The sequence below is a fragment of the Conger conger genome, chromosome 14 (assembly GCF_963514075.1).
Source record: "Conger conger chromosome 14, fConCon1.1, whole genome shotgun sequence".
In the NCBI taxonomy this organism is placed as follows: domain Eukaryota; kingdom Metazoa; phylum Chordata; class Actinopteri; order Anguilliformes; family Congridae; genus Conger; species Conger conger.
The window spans coordinates 7,270,389-7,292,635 of record NC_083773.1 but is presented as its reverse complement, the minus strand read 5'-3'; the positions used below and the strand labels follow the sequence as shown (position 1 = coordinate 7,292,635).

The 22,247-nt window shown below is 44.7% G+C and overlaps 2 protein-coding genes across 2 annotated transcripts in view; one reads left to right on the top strand and one right to left on the bottom strand.

The window, feature by feature from the left end:
• cenpp (centromere protein P) overlaps window positions 1-7,236 on the top strand; it is a 105,828-nt gene extending 98,592 nt beyond the window's left edge. Inside the window, exons 6-8 of the mRNA XM_061219079.1 lie at window positions 5,149-5,228; window positions 5,813-5,904; window positions 6,335-7,236. Coding sequence (XP_061075063.1) covers window positions 5,149-5,228; window positions 5,813-5,904; window positions 6,335-6,456 — 294 coding nt within the window. The 3' untranslated portion in view covers window positions 6,457-7,236. The remainder of the gene's footprint in view (window positions 1-5,148; window positions 5,229-5,812; window positions 5,905-6,334) is intronic.
• Window positions 6,482-21,320, bottom strand: ippk (inositol 1,3,4,5,6-pentakisphosphate 2-kinase). Its single transcript, XM_061219078.1, has 13 exons — window positions 21,039-21,320; window positions 19,107-19,166; window positions 15,884-15,979; window positions 15,582-15,648; window positions 13,401-13,522; window positions 12,969-13,058; window positions 12,480-12,538; window positions 12,059-12,131; window positions 11,563-11,830; window positions 11,051-11,186; window positions 10,682-10,784; window positions 9,965-10,044; window positions 6,482-8,829 (listed from the first exon to the last, which is right to left on the bottom strand). Exons 1-13 carry the CDS (start codon window positions 21,150-21,152, stop codon window positions 8,607-8,609), a joined length of 1,491 nt encoding a protein of 496 aa, XP_061075062.1. The 5' UTR covers window positions 21,153-21,320; the 3' UTR covers window positions 6,482-8,606.
• Window positions 21,321-22,247: the final 927 nt, after the last annotated feature.

The window sequence follows — 22,247 nt, the reverse complement described above, 5'->3', positions numbered from 1 at the left end:
GGTCTGAATACTTATGTAAATGAGAGATTTCAGTTTTAGATTTTTCTGAAATGTGCAAAAATGTCTAAAAACATGTCTTCACATTATGGCTTATTGACTGTAGATTGATAGGCAAAAGGGGAATATGAATTCTACAATCCAATAAAGAAGGGGTCAGAATACTTTCTGAAGTCACTGTATGTTGTCATCTTTAAGCAAACTGTAAAGGAAAGGAAAAAGTGAGCTTTTGAGGAGTTTTCAGAAGGTTTGTGGACAGTGTTTTTATCTAATCCCTGCAAAAGTTGTATATTTTCTTTCACAGATAACTGCTTAATTATGAGCGTCTCCAAATTCTCACTTCCATATTTAGTTTGCTTTGGGGTAGTAGTGGCCTATTTCCGTAATGTCTTCCTGAACTTGAACATCTACAGCAGTGAGTTTAATAATCTACATGAATCTATTCCCACTTCAAAAGAGCTTGTGATTCTGTGCTTGAAGGTTTTGGTTGCCACGGTTACCCCTTGCTTCATTTGATCTTGTACCCTTAGGCTTTGCTGGCCACCTCTAATTCTCAGATAGAAAGTCCTCAACCAGTAAGCCATGCTGTTCTCACATTTTCACCACTGAAACCTCCTTTTAGATCATATTTAATTCCCATCACAGACCACACTGAAGTGAAGAATGAAAACATCCAAGCTGTTCTCTTTTATGGAAAAAGAAATAGCAGGGGCCTTCTTTGCGTTCACAGAGAACACGTATCATTGTCATACGTTTCTATTGCTGAGAGGACATTAGGAAATGGAACTTTCCATGTCTAGCTTCTTGGGAGCGCTGGAAAATGAATTTACTGTCCCTACAGTATTTTATACAAAGGAATGATTGAAGACCTAATATTTTTGTATAAAACACACAATGTTATCTTAATGTAGAAAGTGTTGTTACTCCACATCTGGCAGAACTCAAGAAGAACATGAATTATGGTTTGAAAAGTACTGTTTATCGGATGACATTCCAGTGGGATAGTCTTAACCCTAGTGATTTTTGCTCTTTGTAATACCACCTCTCATAATAGTCATTTCTTGATTGTTTTTTGTTATTTTTATTTATTTATCATTATTTAATATGAGTTGATTTTACAACCCCCAAACACTTATATTAATTTATAATTGGTTTCACCTCATAGTTCCCCAGAAGGGGACCTGGCCGTTGTGCATTAGTGTGGTGTAACAGGAGTAGTTCTACCCCCCTTCCCCACCCCACAGACACACACCAACTGTCCCACGCCTGTGATTCCGGGGCTTGTAAATTACTAGCTACGCGTAGTAAACAAAACTGGAAACAATAGTGTTCCAGCTTTGAAGGGCTCCGGTTGTTCTGTCGCAAAACTACCATGTGAAACAGGGTAAAAAAACAGGCACGGCCTGTTTTAAGAACCCACCCCGTGTTTAAAGGGACATCTTTCAAAACGGCGATGCCCTGGCCACAGAGCAGGAGAAGCGACCTCAGTGGCTTGTGGAGCTCCGACACTGAGCATTGGTCATGAAACGGCTTTCACTGTAACCGTGTTGGAACCCACATGAGTATTGGTAGCATATTCTGAACCAGTAATAAAGCGTTTACACCTTCCATCAATTAAGCATCAGCATCACTTGCAGTTGTTTGTGGAGGAGTGGTGTCTTATTCCTCCTGCACTTCCACACACGGGTGTACTCTGTGCCGTGCTGCACATAGGCTGCATGGCCACGTGTGGTAGCCCAACACCCTAGTCAGTGGCATCCCATTCCCGTTTTTTATTACCTGAATTGCCTTCCCCACTTTCCTAAAGTTTCTGGAAACTGGAAACCTTAGCGGGACTACAGAGTGGCGGTTGACTAGGCAGCTCCTCAGATGAAACCTCTTTACCCGAAGAGACATCTGAGGCTCCTCCGTCTGGCCTGATGGGATCTCAGCCTCCCCCTCCCCAGGACGTGCCTGACCTCACATGGCTGTCTACGAGGACGCTGTTCATCTTCATAACACCGCCATCTGCTTTTTCTTTTCTCCTGGCTCCTGCCAGTCAAGTTTGTGAGTTGCGCACACTTCTAAATGTCAACGTGGACTGCTGCAGATTCAACCCGGATGGTTTGAAATAGTGCTTATCAAGTCGGACAAGATGTCCTTTGTTGTTTGGCGAGCCGGACTCTGTTCAGATGAAACCGATCCGCGGACTAGCTTGCGTTCCAGCCTTGGTGAAGAACACCATCTGTAGCTGATGTGTAACAGCAATCTCAGGGCCACAGTGCTCCATCTCTATGTGAATGTTAAAATAACTCACCGTTCCTCAGGTTGGGTAATCTGCCGTCTGCTGGGTTCCGATATGCTTGTAGGTCAACAGTTGAGTGAGCTTGTTTGGAGGCCACCCACATCAATGCCCATTATTTCCCCCTTTGTACCCAGTGATCCGCTCGTTTATTGACAAGACACATGGCAGCTATTTCACAGTCGAGAGTGTCAGTCTGTTCAGGCTCATAGTCCTGCCGGTTTACGAGTCTGACAAGTGAGGGCAGAGCCACAGTGGAGTGACCCCAATCTCTAACAGAGTTAGCGAGCCCCTTTCAAGCCCCTACCGGAATGTAGACGTTGATCCCAGTTAAAGGGGAAAGTTGGCCTTGCCGTTCCATCGTCATGGCAACACATGAGTTCATAGACGCTGTAAAAATTATACTGTGGTGTTTATTTTCACCCTTCTCATGACTGGAAGCGAGGTCCTGGTTTTGAGAACTGAGCACAGAGACAGTGGGCGTCACCTGACTCGGGACACCCTGAGGTCGTCATGGCTGCAGCTGCCGCGCCTACGTAAAACAAACACGGAGTAGAAAATGGAAAAAAAAAGTCTGTTGTTGTGATTGAGCAATAGGGCATTTGATTTTCGGACGCAGTGTGAGGTTAGGAGCAGTATGTTTTGTACGAGTGACAGTGAACACCGTGAACACTTTCGCATTCACCTTTTGCGAATAAAGTGAATTATAAAAGTGCATTTATTGATATCAGTTCACCCCAAATGCTAATGAACGTAATCATGTGGATATCCCCGAGAGTATACCACATTCTAGGGGTGTGGTGTGAGGTTTGTCAAATTGATTTTGAAATTATTTTTAACCCTTTTGACACAAGCAGAAGACATACATATGTTTTCAGTAATACAGTATTCAGAATATCTCCTGTCACATAATGCAAAAAATTTGCAGGAGTATTTTCAAATGTTACTGGCACCTGAAGAAGGAAAGGTATTTGGAGTACATACTTCACCAAGGCCACGTCCGTCTCCGCCCGCGTTGGGCACACGTGCAAAGCCCAGACAGACATATACTAAAAGAAATGACACCTTTTTTTCGGCCAGACGGTTAGCGGGGAAAACCAGCTGCCCTGGGCTGATTAAACCCGTGTTCTGGCAGCAAGCACCTGAGATCACTGCAGGCTCGGGTGCCTGTTCTTAGTAGAGCGCTGCATCCCAGAGCCTGAAATGAGGGCTATTATACGCGTGCAATTACACTCAGCACGAGAGGGCTGAAGGGAGGACGTGGGGTTTGTTTTTCCGTTAACTCATTAATATCACGAAATGTTCTTCCTTCAGCAGTTTTATGTACTGGAGTCGGGCACAAAAAAAACATTTCATACTTGAATTGGAGACCACAATTGTGCTGTAAATGTTTTTGCTTTGTGCCGTTGCTCAATAAACTAGCATTCTGTTGTACTTTTTGTAACAGAATGGCATCTTGGCATTTCCATCGCTCTTGTGGCAGTGTACTTAAAAGTTCACTAATGTGTTAAAATGTTACATTTACTTTGGGAAGTGGAAGGGCTTGGGGTAATATTCAGTGGGAAAGGGGTCGATATGCCAAAGGGATTTCGTGTGTTTTATGCGTTCTCTTCGAGGCGAGCCACAGAATGCGATGCATGTAGTCAGCAGCATCGCCCAACCATAACATATACTTCACAGACCTCAGAAAAATGTTCTGCGTTTCCTTTTTTTTGTAATAATTGCCATTTTAATGACAACCTAAGTTCATTTCATTGTCAGTGAAGGTTATGGTGGAAAAATAAGGAGACTGCTCTGTAAGGCAAGGCTATGATTAAACTCCAAGACATGGCAACGACACGGTGAAGTTAGTTTACCCACAAATTTCCATTATCGCATCTTTCCCATAAAGTTGAAGGAATATTTCAACAACATTGGACAAACTCCCTCCACATTACAAATTTCTGAGGTTGCCTGCCTGGCATCATGCACAAACCTAGACACTGGCATTGACGGTAAAATGGTAAATGTCTGCATTCATATAGCACCTTTATCCAAAGCGCTGCACATTCACACACACACCAAGGCACCAACCAGCTCAGTCAGGAGCATTTGGCAGCCAAACGACTACTCTTACCGCCTGAGCCAATGTCAAAAATCAAAGCATCTTTACTCGTGTAGCTGTTCAGTTAATAGCCAAATATCAGTAAGTTGATCAACACTGATTGATGCACAATACATTATGGAGTGACAATGTGCGTGATCCAACCGGACCATTCATGTGTGGAGTGGATCGTGATTCTCTGTTCACCATTTGTTTTCTTTGAAGGAATACACCATCATTTTGGGAAATATACCTTTTTCCAACTTACTCAGACTAGGAAAAAGTGAAGAAACACACCTTACAGGAACTCTGAAGCAGTCTTATTTACACAAGATATGCACGTGCAGGGAAGAAAATGGTAAGACCTTAAGACGGTTGGAACTATAACCGCTGAACACATGTATCCTTCCGCCTTCCGCTGGTTGAGTGCAGTGATCCGCGGACCTTCTGAAGCATTGAACTGTATTCTGAAGGTATCCAGCTGTTGTGCCGGATCTAGCTCTACATGCAGATGGTGCGTGGATCACTGTGTTCAGTGGTTGTAGTTCAAACTGTCTTAACTTCTCTGGAAACCCAAGCCAGTGAATGCACAAACGTGAAAATGTTGGTGTATTCCTTTTTTGTAACTTTTCATCGAAGTGATATACGCGTCCCGTAACTTTGCGTTTATTCATCATTTGAAAAAGTTATTGCGTTTTCTTATCAGCAAATAATGTGCCATTTTGTTTGTTTGCACTGTGGCTGGATTATATGTTAATAAAGGCAGTGACCCTTTCTCTGTTGACAGGAGAAGTACCCAGAGGTGGTCAGACTTCCCAATGGCTGCAGAGGGGACGTCATGGTGATCCAGAACCCCAAAATACCCGGGTATCTCTTTCAGCCCCTCCACATATTTGCTTGTCTGAAATTGAATATTAGCTGGTGGCTTCTTCATTGGGCCAATATAGTGCACAAGTGGTCAGCTGTGAAACTCAAAAATAACAATTCTGACCTTCCTCTTTGCCCCTGCAAGGGCAGCTGTTCAGAGATTGATAGCCTTAAAAACACACACAGCTTACCTCGGCCTGTGAAGGCATAGCAAGGTTAAAATAAAATTGACCCTTGACCTTTGACCCTTTGTGATACATTGTAGGTAGCCCCCAACTTTCATCCCGTGCCATTGATTTATGGTCCATTGCTTACGTTTGGTTGACATCCCCCTTTGACCTCGTTCTAAACATGCTTCTTATTGACAAGAGGATTTAGCAAGAAATGCATTCCAGCTTGTATTTGTTAAAAATAGTGCTCTGTATACACACACACACGTCCTTTTTTTGCGTTTTGTGTTGAGGTCTAGTTACCCCAGGTATATTTTCCTGTAGCACAGGACAACAAAATTGCCCGAAAAGCTGTATAGGAAACCAGATTGGAGTGAAGGTTGCCAAGGTAACACTGTGGTCCGTTTTAATCAGGTGCACGCTGAGCGTCGTTTGGAACATTAACGTCACGAAGGACGGAGTGATCCTGCCCAAGATAGACCTGCTGACAAAACTGCCAGAACAAGGTGAGCAGCAGGAAGCGTGTATGTTCAGGTCCTCCTCCACGTGTCCCTCAGGTTTAAATCAAATTCAATTTGGATAATTTGAGCTGGTTTTCTGTAGCACTGAAACGGTCCTACATTGGGGGGGGGCGATACTGGCTCTGGCGGTAAGAGCAGTCGGAGGGTTGCCAGTTCGATTCCGCCCTGGGTGCGTCGAAGTGTCCCTGAGCGAGACGCCTAACCCCTAAATGCTCCTGACTGAGCTGGTTGGTGCCTTGCACGGCAGCCAATCGCCGTGAGTGAGTGAGTGCGTGCGTGCATGCATGCATGAATGGGTGAATGAGAAGCATTAATTGTACAGCGCTTTGGATAAAGGTGCTATATAAATGCCAACCATTTACCATTTAGATGCTGAGCATAATGTGTAACTGACAGATTCTCTTCCGCACCGCAGCGTTAGGTCCGGACCGGGGGAAGGTGGCTGACGACGCGCCCCGGGCCTTCCAGAGCGTGCTGCGTCTCCTGGGGGCGGAGGCTGCCTTCGAGGCGCTGATCACAGCCGTACGCGCGGAGTAGGAACACGGGACACCAAACACCAGCGTGCGTCTCTACGTCATTTATTCAATATAAACACCTCCTGTACAATCCCCGTTAAGAAACATCTGTTAATGCCGTCTGTACACGTTCTCTCAGCCACGTATACATATACCGCATGTAAATATGTATAATTAGTCCAGGCCTAGAAAAATAAATAATTTAAATACAAAATGCCCAAAGGCAAAATTCCACTTTTGAGATGGTTATATCTATACACTTAGTTTGTTTTACTCCTGTATCACAGTGTGATGTTTTTTTTAAGGAAAGTGTTATATCAATTCTTTACACAGGTTATTCACAGATAAGTGGTAGCACTTCTCTTCACAGTTCCGCATAAAAATACAGTATATTTCTCTGAACTTTAGGGTGTGAACATTTATTCTATTAAATTTGTCCTCAGAGCAACATTTGTTTTTTTACTTGTTCAAGTGGGTTTATTATTTTTCCGTTTGGAAATGCAGAAAAAAGAATTTATTTAACTTGGGCCTATTTGCAACAAAGGTTGAACAAAACCCTCAATGGTTTATACTGCAAATCCAAAAACTCATTCTTTGGTGCAAAATGACATTCATCTCTTTTTCAGAGTGCAGCTTTAATTCAGTTTGTTGACTGAATGGCAGATGGCGTTGTTTTTAAACTGAATTTCCTCCGTAATGTACCGTCACCTTGTTTCACACGTTAGAATAAAAGTTTAGATCCATTTGACCTAAAATCAAGGTGATGCCTTACGGTTTAAGAAAAAATAAAAATAATAATCATACCAATTTTATATCATCTCACTACTTTTCCTGTGACATGCGTTTGGTTAGTTCCTTTTCCAGACAAAAGCCATCCTGCTGGCAGTTTGTAAACTGCGCTTCCAGATAAAGGATCGGCAATCAATTCTGAAATGGCTGAAATGTGGTTCCAATAGGAAATTCTGAGCTCCTTTTGAACGGTTCTGAAAATCCAGTTGCCAAACTTAAATCGGACATGATGTGTAATTGGGTCAGATTCTTTCCAATCTATTACTTTCCCGTCTGAAATATTACAGGTTATGAAAAGCCAGCAGCTTGGCCTCTCCACTCCATCCTATCCCCGCTGCGGCCTCCTGCTCAAAAGAAACGGAATTATGGATATTAATAGCAATTTAATTAATACTGATTTTAGGTATGGAACAATTCTGTCAGTTGAGAATTCAAAAATAACCAGTGTTCTGTCCACGTTCCTCGCTCCGTATGGCAGTTGCGTACGGTTGCCACGGAGACGGGAATATCACAGCGTTCCACTATATCCTTTCCACAACGCACCGGCTGGAACCGGACCCAGACTGGCTGATCAAATATTAGTTGCCTATACCCTTAGTGACTCCCACCCAAAGTGTCAAGGTTAGCTAGCGATTTCCCCGCCTCTTCTTCAGGCTGATCAGCAGAGGTTTCTCCCTGCCTGCTGATCTGCTGTGGCATCATCATCATCATCATCATCATCTAACGGTATCCCGAACAGATGAGGAAGAGCGTACACGCCCTTACACGCGTACACGGAACGTACTCCTTCCACTGTTAATATGCAGCTTTTCTCGGTTTGCAGAAGAGGAAAAGCCTTCCGAGAGAGAGAGTGACCTAAGTGAAACAAAAGGTGGATGACAATTGAGGCTCCTACACCTTTGTGCCTTTTAATCCTCCAAACTCAAAGATGGCGGGAACACCACCTGTGGGCTTCCTATCCTCTCCTCTCCTCTCCCCTCCCAGCTTCTCAAACGTTGCCTCTTAGCAAAAACGCTTTCCAATAAAACAACCCCACAGGCCTTTTTGGCACGGTTACACCCCCACACAGCAATGTGTGTCTAGCACCACGGCGTATTGACCCAAAACGAAGTGTGAATGTGAACGATTTAGCCCCGCCCCGCCCAGCCCGCTCCTCCATCTCTCCAAACACACCGAGGCACCTCACTCACGCTCCAGGGAGACCAGCCCCCTGCCAGGATATGCACACCTACCGCTAACGTCCAAGTCTCACCCACATTCACCCTCTGGAGAGCATGGCAAACCAAACAAAACAAAACAAAACAAAAAAAAGGGGAAGGGGAGGGGAGGGGAGGCAGATGAAGAGTTAAAATGTTCTGCGGACTCCGTCTCTGCGTCAGTGCTTCAGACGGGGTGGAACATCAGCGTGCAGTCCTCCTGCTCCCTCTCCAGGTACAGGCCGGCCACTGCGGCCTCTTGCTGGGACCGCAGGTAGTAGTTGACGATTTTGGCGTCGCGCTTGTGCTGCTGGAGGATGTTCTCGTACGGTTTGGGGTCCAGGTCCAGGATGGACACGGAGTAGGTGAACCTGCGCTTGGAGGGCTGAGTCTCCAGGTTAGGCTCCAGCCTGAAATTCAAACAATTATCAAATTTTAAAAAACGTTTCAATTTCGCCGCAGACGAAAGCCTCGGCTTCGGTTACATTCATTTTACTGGTTGGCACTTGGTTCTGGTTGGCAAATAAGCGCAGGCAGAAATTTGGACTTTGGAGAATTCAATACCTTAGCTCATCTGGATTTTATCGCTAGTGTGTGACTAACAGTACGTTTCCTGGTGCTGGTAGCAGCCAGTTTACTTTCTCTAAATACCATTAATGTGGCTACAGGACTGATCGCTAGATATCAACTGTTGCAACTGTCAAAACGCTTTCCGCGATTCCTCGAGTTGTATTTTTCTTAATTTTACCATCATGTTCAATGACGAACTAGTATTTTTTTGAGCCGGCTAGATTAAAGATTCCATTTTGTCACTAACGTTACACTAATGTTAGCTCAGTCAGTGTCAGCAGTGGGTAGTGAGCACAGGTTCCATTTTGTCACTAACGTTACACTAATGTTAGCTCAGTCAGTGTCAGCAGTGGGTAGTGAGCACAGGTTCCATTTTGTCACTAACGTTACACTAATGTTAGCTCAGTCAGTGTCAGCAGTGGGTAGTGAGCACAGGTTCCATTTTGTCACTAACGTTACACTAATGTTAGCTCAGTCAGTGTCAGCAGTGGGTAGTGAGCACAGGTTCCATTTTGTCACTAACGTTACACTAATGTTAGCTCAGTCAGTGTCGGCAGTGGGTAGTGAGCACAGTGACAGGATACTGCACGGACTGCTGGGAGCCAGCGGTCGGCCTGGCCGATGACGCTGCACCCTTCCCTGCCTGTGGTAACGACCCGTTCGAAGGGGAAACTGTTCCTTCCATTACCAGCTCATGTCAGTCAGACGACGGTTGTACGAGGTTGTCGATAGAGTGCATCTTTAAAAGGCCACTGCACTACTAAACAAAGCTATCATGAGATGATGCACACACTAAAGTATTTCTTATGATGACTGTACCGCCGTCTTGTTTTTAAACTCCGGATTTCCAAATCTCCCGAGTGCATAGAACAAGTTTACCCTCGGAGACTAATGAAGAAGCCTTGAGCCGGGGAATAAAGCAGAGGACTGGGAGATGTCGTGTGACAGACGCGGGCTCATCCAGCCCAGACTTACAGCTCGTCCTCCTCACAAGGCGCCAGCGTGATCATCACTGAGCAGTCTTTGGCAGTCATGGCCACTCTGTACTGGTGGACCTGCAGAACCAGAGCAGCGATTTCCACAATCAGCCAGGGAAACGCGCGCGCGCACACGCACACACGCACACACGCACAGAGGGAGCAGCTGATCAGCCAGGGAAACACACACACACGGAGCAGCTGATCAGCCAGGGAAACACACACACACGGAGCAGCTGATCAGCCAGGGAAACACACACACACGGAGCAGCTGATCAGCCAGGGAAACACACACACACACGCACGCACACACGCACACACACACAGAGGGAGCAGCTGATCAGCCAGGGAAACACACACACACGGAGCAGCTGATCAGCCAGGGAAAAACACACACACACGCACGCACGCACGCACACACAGGGAGCAGCTGATCAGCCAGGGAAACACACACACACGCACGCACGCACGCACACACAGGGAGCAGCTGATCAGCCAGGGACACAGACACAGACACACAGACAGACAGACACACACAGGGAGCAGCTGATCAGCCAGGGACACACACACGCACACGCACACGCTGATCAGCCAGGGAAACACAGTGGGGCAGCTGATCAACATGCCTGGAAAGCTTTCCCTCTGCTGTGCGGTCTGCTCCCAGTCACTCCCATGTTTTCCCCTCAAATGGGGGGATTTATTTTTGCGAGCTCACCTTTCCAATGGCGTAGTCAATGGAGCCGTCGTCTTCAGACGGGCAGTTCTGGATCTTCTCCAGGAAATTCTCGTTGTACGGACCGTCGATCTGCAGTCTGCCCCTGGGAGGAGCGGAGAGGAAGGAGACGCTGAGAGCACGCGTCTCACAGGTCCCGCCGCGCGACGCGGACGATGCGCCCGTCTTCGCAGCACAAATAGCACACACTGCCACTACACACAGACTTCATGCCTAGTCACAAGTTCATTCTGTACATGTGCGCCACCCAGTGGACCATTTCACTCATGACACGCCACTGTGTTGAAACAAGATCTTTAAAGCCCTTTACCCACTGGGATATCAGAGTGTAGAAACTGCACAACTCAGTACCTCTCTTTAGGGAATTCCTCGAGGTACTGCTCCACCCGTTTGTACAGAGGATAAAGGCCTTCGATGTCCAGGCTGTCGAGCATCTGAACTTGGAGTATTTTAGACAAAACACAGTCTTTGGGCAGGTAGTGGTTACCTGCAATGCAAACGGCAGCACGTCAAGTACAGGAAAAAGTGACGTCATGCACGCTTATGTAAAAACAAGGAGAAAAAGGGAACTCAGGCCAGGACAGAATCCTAACCCATGTGAAAGAGAACTCCTCCCTGTGCGGAGGACAGACGTTTCAACAGCCAGGATGAGTCACAGCCGAACACTCAGGCTTTTGTCATCGAGGGACAATGCCACACATCAGTCTGGACTTGTTCAATAGTGGCAGGGCATTTGGGTGTAGCAGTGGGGGGTGCGGTTTGGTGGGGTGTAGCAGTAGGGGGTGCGGTTCGGCGGGGTGTGGGGGTAGCGGGTGCAGTTTGGTGGGGTGTGGGGGTAGCGGGTGCAGTTCGGCGGGGCGCACCGTTGCGCAACATGTCCCGGTACAGGCCGTTGGCCTCGCAGTGGCCCCGGCCCTCCAGCGGCAGGCCCTTGCGGGGCTCCCCGGCCCGGTTGGAGTCCCCGCTGCTCAGCAGGGCGCTGCAGATGACCTGGATCAGCTCGTTCATTGCCGCCTTGCCGGGCTGGTGCCCGTTCATCAGCCCGTTGCCGGGGTGGAAGTAGGGCTTGAGGTGCTGGGCCAGCCCGTTCAGGTCCACGTCCTCCTTACAGCTGTATATCAACTCTCCGTTCTGCCAAAACAGCGCGCGCCCCGATGAGAGACCGCCTCCGTAACCCTGCTTCAGACCGCAACACTGAACCCTCGGCCTTCTGAAGCACAATTCAGTCTAACAGTTCTGTTCTTGAGAAACTAGAATAGTCTGGAAGTAATATTGACAAATGAATAAATAAAACCATAAAACTCTGTACAAATGAAGACTAAAATTAACTACAGGGGGGAAAATGAATAGATTTTGTACCTTAAATATTTTGAAGTTGTTTTGTGGCTCCTGTAACAAGTGTTTAATTGCAAAGCACATTCTTTGTTTGTTCCTAAATGGAAAAGAATTCAAATAAATGCTTTGTCGAATGTGGTAATTTTGCAATAAACATGAAACCAGTTCAAAATGAAGATAACAAAAACAAAAACAAACAAAAAAAACAACAGAATTGGTATAGACTGGACTAAGCATGCAAATCTTTGGCACATAATTAACTTGAGCTGGCTTCCATTCCCTTGCCTTGTCAGAAATAACACTATTATAAGTGTACAGCTACCTTAAAATAACCATGCCAAAACAGTTCAAAACCAGCATTGGTGAATAGCTGGACAAGCCACTAATACAATTCCATAAATATTATTCAAAATGAAGAATCATAACTGGCATTAAGCGCACTCACCCTGAGAAGAGATCCAGGGGACAGTATCTGCTCATCCTTTTCCACTCCCCATTGGCTAGCTGCGCCAAAAACCAAACATTTTGTAAAGAAATATTGTAAGTGTGTGTGTGTGTGTGTGTGTGTGTGTGTCTGTCTGTGCATTTACAGTTCTACTTCATGCATTACATTACATGACATGTTATTTGGCTGACGCTTTTATCCAAAGCAACTTAGTTGATTAGACTAAGCAGGGGACAACCAGCAGAGGGTACGAACTTCCCCGAATGTACTCAAACTTCCAGCAACACAGAACTTAATAAGCAATGACTGGTCCCACTGGTCCTACTGCCCAATGAATCCTTCATTTACAAGTAAAAATAATGAGGTATGAATCCTGGTTAAATACGCGTCGGAGCCTGACAGCTGACCGGCACACGGTGAGGACAGTGAGGTTCTGGACTCAGAAAAAGATCACACGGTCAACTGGAGGACCGGTTGCAGCACGCTCACCTTAAAGTGTTGATGCATACAGAAGCGGCACACCTTGTGTTTTATTTCCTTCGAGACGTGCCGAGAAAAGGGAAGGAACCCGCACTTTGGCTGAAAAAAAAACAAAAAAAAACAAACGGTTGAAATCCTCCTTAAGATGGCGCAGACCACAAAAAGCAGTTAATCTCACAGCTGCACATACTTTTCTTTTTTGTTTGTCTGAAATCGACTCGTCATGCGTTTGGATTCCACAATAAAGGGCATTGGTGAAGACGGCATGGGAAAAGTGGGGGGGGTTTTTTAAGGTGTGTGGGGGGTTTTACATACACTGTACTTAAAATATTTGCTTTTGCATAATTTCCTGCAACGCAGCATCTGGCTTCATCTGATGTTTCCTGTAAGCTTACCTTCATTTCTATGCAGCGGGGAGGTCTGTGTTGATTGCAGCCTTACCTTTATTTCTATACAGAGGGGAGGTCTGTGTTGACTAATGTGACAGGAGGGCATCTGAGTTAGGTTAGGGAGGCACAAGGCGCATCCGCTGAAGGTGTCCATGACTTTGTCACAGCGGGACTCTGAGGATAGACAAACCCCCAAAAAACACAAAATAATGAACTCCCAACCATCAACGTGTTGGCTGCTATGCCAAATCTGCCTGTAATGACTCCCAGAAGATTACCCGAACAGCCGTGGTCCTAGTCTACCTTTCAAAAGACACCAAAGAAAAACGGGGTGGCCCGTAGCGTAGTGGTTAAGGTAAATGGGACACGCAAGGTCAGTGGTTCCAATCCCGGTGTAGCCACAATAAGATCCGCACAGCCGTTGGGCCCTTGAGCAAGGCCCTTAACCCTGCGTTGCTCCAGGGGAGGATTGTCTCCTGCTTAGTCTAATCAACCGTACGTCGCTCTGGATAAGAGCGTCTGCCAAATGCCATTAATGTGGTGTAATGTAAAAAAAATTTCCACTTCAGCCAAGGACTGACTCACTCACCTACACATACCAGACAGGTATTTCCGCCAAATTTCCCCAATCCTTTCAGTCATTCAGGCATACAGCGGCTGAAGGTCTGTCATGCTCCTGCAGCATGGTGCGACACGCACTACTGCCAATGAGCCAGCGGGGGAATTTGAACATTCAAATACCTTTTCTGCAGTTTCCTCATTTGCCAGATCCTTGAAATGAACCTGTCTGGTCTACAATTATTGAAGGCTGAATTTATGGTACGTTCAACCATCCTTAGAACTGAATACTGCCTTTTATTCAATGAGAACACGCATCGGGACTTTGCACCGTCGGCAGTGTCCCGGCCCATGGCCTCTTTGGCTTGAAGGTTCAGAAGAATTGCACACCAAGCAGTTGCACAACATCCCCATGGGCCTGTCCACCGCACGGCTAAAGATAGTGAATACACCCATCCACCTTTCCAGCCATGATGACATCAACCTCACTGCGAAATCAGTCAGTCAATGAAGTAAACGAGAAGGACCGAGTGACTCATCATAACTGTCAGTTTGGTACCTGCACCTTGCTGAAACCGCACTTGGAAGCCCATGAGTCTGCTTAATTTCTTATCAGCCATTACAAAAAAAAAAAAAAAAAAAAAAAGCTTTTTGAGTCGGTTCTGCTCTGAAAGGAGACTCATTCTCTCTTGGGTTACCCACCCTCTCCAGTTCCTCAAGTATTCAACGAAACAAAGCCAACATTATGAGCTACCCTACACAGCGAGGATGGCATTTTTTTCTCCCCCCCCACCTGTTTTTCTAGTCTTGGACTTGCCTCCCCGTGTTCCCGGAAACTACCAGAATGCTATCTTTTCAAAAGCTGAAGCAGAAATGCGAAATTCTCGGGAGCTGCCGGACAAGCCGGCTCTTTCAGCTTAGGCAGCGCCCTGAGGCTGCCTGACCCGCAGTGCCACCTGCAGCCTGGCACTCCAGGGCAATGCGCAACCGCGAGGGTTCAGCCAGACGGCGTTCTCCGTGCAACCGTGTCTAGTGACCCCGGCCGGTCGGCTGGTCAATTGCGGTCAAAGCTGCGGTTAATGGGTCTTCCTCCCACCGAGCGAGGCAAGTCCAGCGGCTAGCCTGCAGTGTGAAGGTGAGCTGCTGACACCATGAACCATGCGTTTTCGCGGGACAACGATGAACGTCTACAACCTCCGGAATTGCCAGGTGGGAGAGTGCATTTTCACAGCTGCAGTTGGGGGCAACTGGACATTGCAAAATGGGTGGGGTACGGGGATATGTTCAGCCAAATTATGATTTTTTTTTTTAATTTATTTTTTATTTTTATTTTTTTTTTAAGGCAAATTCCTTCTAAAGTCCAATAGTTTTGGTAATCATGCTATGCCAACAAACGGTTACACCCAAGCACTGTTAAAATTCCAGACGGGCCAAAAATCAGACAAGCTCACCTCCAGTCTCGGTCTTTACTTATGGGAAGACATAAGTTACAGAGGAAAAAAGCCCGCCAGATCACATGGCACCAAGAATGTTTGGTTGCAACACCCCGTAGTGGGTAGGAGGATTTCATAAGACGGCAACAGGAAATGTCTCATGTTCCACTTCAGAGATAAACCATGCGAAGGAAGACCTGCCGCCACCACTGTGACTGCGCTAGCCTTTTAGTGACACTTACCTGGACGTTCTGGTTGCACCTTCAAAGACAGTTGCCTCACAAAGTCCAAAGGTAGTTTGACGGCCTCCTGTGGGGATTAAAGAGGCTCAGTTTCCGTCATCCAGGGATTTAACTCCATTCCCCACACCTAAAACTACATTCAACTTAAAATATTCAAGAGCTGACAAGATTCACCCAAAATCTACACATGATACCATCTATTCAACAGGAAATACAAAAAAAGAAACATTTTTTTTTTTAACTGCATTTAAGTGGACTGTATTCCTCTGATATTTACTGAATAGAAAGATTATAGTACTTACTCCATGGTGGACGTATCGCTCTCCCAGGAGTGGCTTCATGATATTTTTATTGAAGTCAACAATGTTCTGGATGTCCCGGAAGGCTTGCTCTGTTGTCTGGGAAACAGTGGACAAAGTGGCAGTTAGGAACCTGAAGCTAGGAGGTTTTTTTAAAACTCACATATAAACACTTTGCTCATGAACAGTGGAGTTACTGGTTCTGTGGTATAGTGGGCATTTCATGAAGACTCCTGATCCAAGACGAACATAAACCAAGTTAAAAGTTCTTCCTTTTGAAAGGAAAAGCACATTGGTCTTTGTTTTTGTAGATCACCATTTTTGGCATCTACTGCACTTCCAATTTTGACAAGTTGAATGCCTGTTCGAAAAAAGGGCGGCCTGTAACGTAGTGGTTAAGGTAAATGACTGGGACACGCAAGGTCGGTGGTTCTAATCCCGGTGTAGCCAGAATAAGATCCACACAGCCGTTGAGCAAGGCCCTTAACCCTGCATTGCTCCAGGGGAGGGTTGTTCCTGCTTAGTCTAATCAACTGTACGTCGCTCTGGATAAGAGCGCCTGCCAAATGCCAGTAATGTAATGTAATCCAAAATCGGAGAAACGGGTTGTCTTTCCTTTCCTCCGACGTGACCCGAATCAATGACCAAACGGATCAAAAGTCTGGAGAATGAAGTCTCTCTTCCACCATGGCGTGTCTAGGTTTGCAAAGTTAACACACTAAGGTGGAAAACGTGGGTTTTTCATATTCACTTATGCTTTATGCTCTCGCTTTACGCTCACGACTGCTGTCTGTCCTGGTCCCATGGTGGTGGAATGACTTGTATAGGTATTGTTGTTTTTATTGGATGTTGTATTGTTGTATTCTAGCTGCCAACTGTGGTATGCTAGTTTGAAAGTTGATTGTACTCTTCAAGGGTTCTGAATTTCTGTATGTTTACAGTAGGACTCTCGGGTCCACTTTGCACTTGTTCTTGTGTTTGATTTGCACTTTGTTGTACGTCACTCTGAATAAGAGCCTCTGCTAAATGCCACGTAATGTAAAAGCACAACTACCCAATGGCAGGACCACAGAAGACAGGGGATGTCCAATCTTATTCGGAAAGGGCCAGTGAGGGTGGAGGTTTTTGTTTCAGTCCGTCACTAAGACCCCTGATTCAATTAAGCAATCAAGGCCTTGATGAGTAAAATGAGGAAAATGTTAGTGCTGTACCCATGCCAGCCCTTTTTGGATAAAACTGGACACCCCGGGCTGAGCCAGAGCTGACTAGCAGCCAAAGACGTAAGTTAACCTTACAGCACAAGCCACCTAAAGCCCTTTTAATTATACAATGGTAGCTTAACCCACGTTTAAAAAAAAAAATCTAAACCAACCAATCATACATTAGAATAGAATGCTTGCGTTAGCTCCTTGAATGTCTCAACCCCATTCCAGTTTGAACATCAGCCAAATGTCACATCCATAACGATGGATTTGCCCAACTATATCCCCTAGCCTCCTCTAAATAAACAATATTAAAAATAGCCCTTATGCACGTCAGTATGTCCGTCCATATCACTGTATTCCAGACCCTACAAGTTCTGATCACGAAGGGGAGTGAACCTAGCGAGAAATAAGTCTTCTGCATGAATTTCACCACTTTAACCAAAATGATTATTATTGATTGTACAGCGGTTTGAAAAATATCCATTCCCAGTCCGTCACAGATATATAACGTGTGCAATTTATGCAGGCATCTCTGCCAACAGAGGATCATTCTTCCTGAAAATGTCTTTCCACCCCAAGCACCTACTCAGTTTTTATTTGGGGGCGACCTGGTTGGCGCCTTGCATGGCAGCCAATCGCCATCGGTGTGTGAGTGTGTGGGTGAATGAGAAGCATCAATTGTACAGCGCTTTGGATAAAGGTGCTATATAAATGCCAACCATTTATTTGAAGAAGTAATGGTTGATCAACCGGTTTATTACAGTGTCTGCCAAACAAAATAACATGCACAATATATAACGGCATGAGTGGAAAAAAATGTTATCAAATCGGAATGCTGTGAGACTATGTAGACATAGTTAAAGTTAAAACAAAGTGAGTAAACACAGATACCATACCTAGGTCTGATCGATGATCATTCGCACGTTAGAATTTGGACATACCATATCAAGCATAAGGGATCAAATCTGGAGTGAAAAGGTCCATTTTTTTTAAAAGGAGACCATGTAACTATCTTTTCTATTATTGATTATTGGAGTCATTTACACTTTATCTTTGACACTTTATTGCACCTAAACTGATTGTCACCCATATACATTTTAAGCATGCCATTCTGATTGATCCTCAGTGCATTACAAGTAGCGCTGTATGCAATTACACTTGCAAGTATTAAAGTGCACTTTCAGTTTCCCCTAAGCCATTAACAACTGAGGAAGGCATCGAAATACATCTGAGGATCACACCATTTCAAAGCAATTTCACAACTGCATAGATTCATTTTTTTTTGTGCCTATTTTAAATGCATGAAGTATAAGAAAAAAATGTATGTGATCATGGAAGTAATGTTAATAAAATGGTTTGCCCCTGTATCACATGAAACGGACTGGCCATGAGTCCGTGGCTGTATTTTGGTGGAAGAGCCCTTTCACATGGGAGTGTGGCCCTACTAGAGTGGCCCTACTGGGTGACTCGGGAGGCCCAGCCATCGGAGCCACAGTGAGATGCAGTTGGCAGCATTCAACCTCTGAGTTACGTTTTGTCTTGCATTTCTATAAACGGCTGGAACCATGTCACGGCTGAAATGTGCACTCCAAAGTGTTAATCACCTTCTGAAATTCTTTGTTCCCAGCAACTGAAAACGACCTTAGGTTATGAGCTATGACCTTAAATTGTAAAGGTGTTGCAAACGGTTGACGTAAAGTTGTTTGTCCTTTGGCTAATTTGAAAACATTGTGGTTAAGGCTACCATTTCTGAATAGAGAATTTGTCGTTTCGCAATACATTTTCAAGCTCCACAATCCATTTGGTCAAGTTTTCATATTGCAATATATTCCGTCCCACACCCAGTTAATAGTAGACCATGTATATATTGTCACAATATTGTCACACCCCCAGTGAATAGAAGACCATGTATATAGTCACGATATTCCATCCCACCCCCTGTGAATAGAAGACCATGTATATATTGTGTCACAATATTCCGTCCCACCCCCAGTGAATAGTAGACCATGTATCTACTGTACCTGAGGGGGGTGCTCGGCGTTCCCTGCAGGATACTTCAGAAGACGGAGAACATGGGAATGCTGGAAGAGAGGGGGAAAGAGTCACTCATTAGTCACTCATTCGTCACAGTACTTCATTTCACTTCATTTCATCAGGGACCTGAGCGAATTGCACAGAATCACAAGGTTCGTCGTTCCATTAAAAACAATCATGAACACAGCGTTTGGCATTTCAAACGGATTAGGAGATTTTTTTTAGAAATACTTTCAGCATGAGTTACACAGAGTCAACTGTATAACTGATGGAGGACAGAGCTCTGTACAGAGTCGTCAGTTTTCCGTCAGTGAAAAGTGAGCAGCTCATTCCGCAAACGTGTGACACTTAATTTATTCCAAGCACATAGCACTAACCTTAAAATTTCCTTAACAGAAATACATGTCTGAAATGGTTTTGCTGAATCAGTCTGAATCAACTGATGCCTGGTGTTCAGCATGGGGCGTGGGGGGGAAGAACACAAAAAAAAAAGCTCCAACCTGTTGCTGAGAGTGTGCAAATGGAAATAGGTGGTAGCTATGCATGCACATTTAGTTGCTGTAATGCCATCTCCCCCCATGCAACTACCTGTACGTTCTGTGCAAACAATGGAAGAAGTTACTGCAAGAGGAGGGCTGGGCCACTGTATTTTCACAGTACACACCCATTCTCAATGGAAAAACAACGGGTGGAAAGAAAGAAAAAAAAGAAACCCGTTCAAAAACCTGACTGTCACCTACTACGACCATTCCCCTTTACACAGACAGTATTAAAGCATGTTAAAACTGTAGCCAAGTAATGTCTTGAAGCATTTTACATGATATTAAAATGTATTCTCGCTCCTTTCAGCCAGTTACGATCAACCAAGCACTATGGGGAAAATGTTGAAGCCATATGTATTCACGTCCTTGACGTTAAACGTGTCCAAATTACTAGATGTAACGTTAGCTGGGCTTGACTCATTTGTCCAGCTGCCCATGAGATGTATTTTTGAAGGCGATTTGGCACAATGTAGAGAAACTAACGTTACCATTGATGTTATCTTTTTTTTGTAGCTAGAACTAACTTAACCATCATGTTTTGAGAGAAGCGCAAAAGGGAAAATGTGTCTCCGATCGAATTCATAACGTTTGCACTATGTATTTCACCATCCACCGTTTTCCTAGCTAAGCTAGCCAAGTTAGTTAGTCTTGCTAACGTAGTCCAACCAAGCTACTTAGCTAACTATAGTTAGCTAACTAAATAGCTACAAAACCCTAACTTGTACGTTAACAAATTGCCCTAGCTAGCCGGGGTACGTTAGGTATCTTAGCCTGGCGTAGTTAGTGACAATGTGATAAAACTTTAGCTGGCTAACAGTTAGTTGACGTTAGCTAGCTAGCCAACTAGCCGAACGCAACATCGCCGGATCGGACGACTGTCAATTAACGTTAGCTAGCGAGCTAACAAGTTGTGCACCAAAGATGCGTTCTTAGCTTGTAATTACCTGACAATAAGTTAACTTACATTAGCTACCATAACCCCATAGAATACAATCAATCAAATAGCTAGACAGAACCGGTTCAGTTTGGTCCTAAATAAATGGCAGGATAAACGGGTGTGAATTTTTGGCAATGAAGCGTTAGCAACCTAGCTGTGGTGTCATGGCAAACTTGCTGGCTAGCCAGCTAACGTTAGGTCGCTAAGGAAGACCACAGCACATAAAATACTACTGTCCAATTAGAGCATCTATATTACTATTGACTATTACTATTATACGACATCTTGTCATATTTCTCGAGATAACTAATGTGGATATTTTGAAATGTTCGTAGAACTAAAGTAAATAAACAGCAATTCGTGAACATAGCAACTGTTACGTTAGTTTTCTGCCAAGTTAGCCATCTACCTAAGCAATAGCTTAAGCTATCGATACTCACCTGGCTGTGAGAAACCACAAGGCTCTTGTTCCCTTCTCCGTGATATTTCCAGTCGTCCTCGTCCATTTTATCCAGTTCCATAACACAGCCGTTGTTGTGTATAATTATCACCATTTAATAACTTCGATAGCTAGCACTAGGCCAAACAACTTACACGCACCATGACCACAAAGTGGTGCGAAACAATTCTCTTCACACTGACACACCGACAAACAGAAACTGCTACTACCGCGTTGCTCAAGGATATCCCCCCTGACTTACTTCTACTGGTCAGTCTTCTAAAACTCTGACTCCAATTGGATTGTAAAAATTGACATCTTTCGAGCTCTCCCAGTATTACGCACCTAATGGATGACACTAGCGCCAATCAAATTTAACTACCGCCTCTTTCTCCAGGAAATGTATCTTGAAAGTGCTCAGCCCCCTACCCATGGCTGGCGTAATTACTTATTGCAGCATTTGGGCTGACCGGAGAGGTGTGTTCCATACGGTTCCATAGCAATACATAAGGTGGTGTTAAGTTTAGCATTTCTCTCAAAAGTGCGAGTGCTGCTGCTGAATGTATATTATTTTATTTGAAATAACAAAACAATATGATTATATTAATATTGATATGGGGGGTTATCTGGTGTAATCAAACCGCAGCAACAATTGAGAACAGTATTTGGATGTTTGATTACATTGCATAGAATCTAATCAAACTGAATGATTTTTCTTTGGCATTGTATGAATCCAATCATCAAGTCTGGTTCAAGATTCTCAGAAAAAATCACCCAACATTAACTGGGAGATCCTCTTTTCTCCTCTCCACTGTCTCCATAAATCTGTGTTCTGTGTCTGTCTGGCCCCTCTGGTCGGTCAGTCTCTGTTTGTCTATGACTCAATCACGAATGTTAATCGGCTGTATTGGGTTGCTTTCATCACATTCAATAGACTTAAGAAGGATTAGTCATCTTGAAATTTGATTCCATGTCCTTGTGTACTGCTGGTCAGTGTGTACTAATTTGCAAAACATGGTAAGAATTGGCCAATAGGGGGCATTGCAGTAATTTATCAAACTTGCATGAACTTTGGTGTTTTGCTCCTTAGACCAAGCTTCTTCACACAATTATTCAGATTATTATTAATATATCTCAGAGGTTTCAGAGGACCATTTTGTAAATTATAGTAAAAGAAACTTGTAAAAAATATTCTCTCAACAAATTGCCA

Excerpts from the sequence above, each read along its gene's own strand:
- ippk (XM_061219078.1), bottom strand. The coding sequence starts at position 21,152 with ATGGTGATAATTATACACAACAACGGCTGTGTTATGGAACTGGATAAA. Across the intron at positions 15,649-15,883 it reads AGCGATACGTCCACCATGGA|GAGGCCGTCAAACTACCTTT; the intron begins GTAAGTACTATA and ends TAATCCCCACAG. Across the intron at positions 11,187-11,562 it reads CCGGGACATGTTGCGCAACG|GTAACCACTACCTGCCCAAA; the intron begins GTGCGCCCCGCC and ends TTTGCATTGCAG.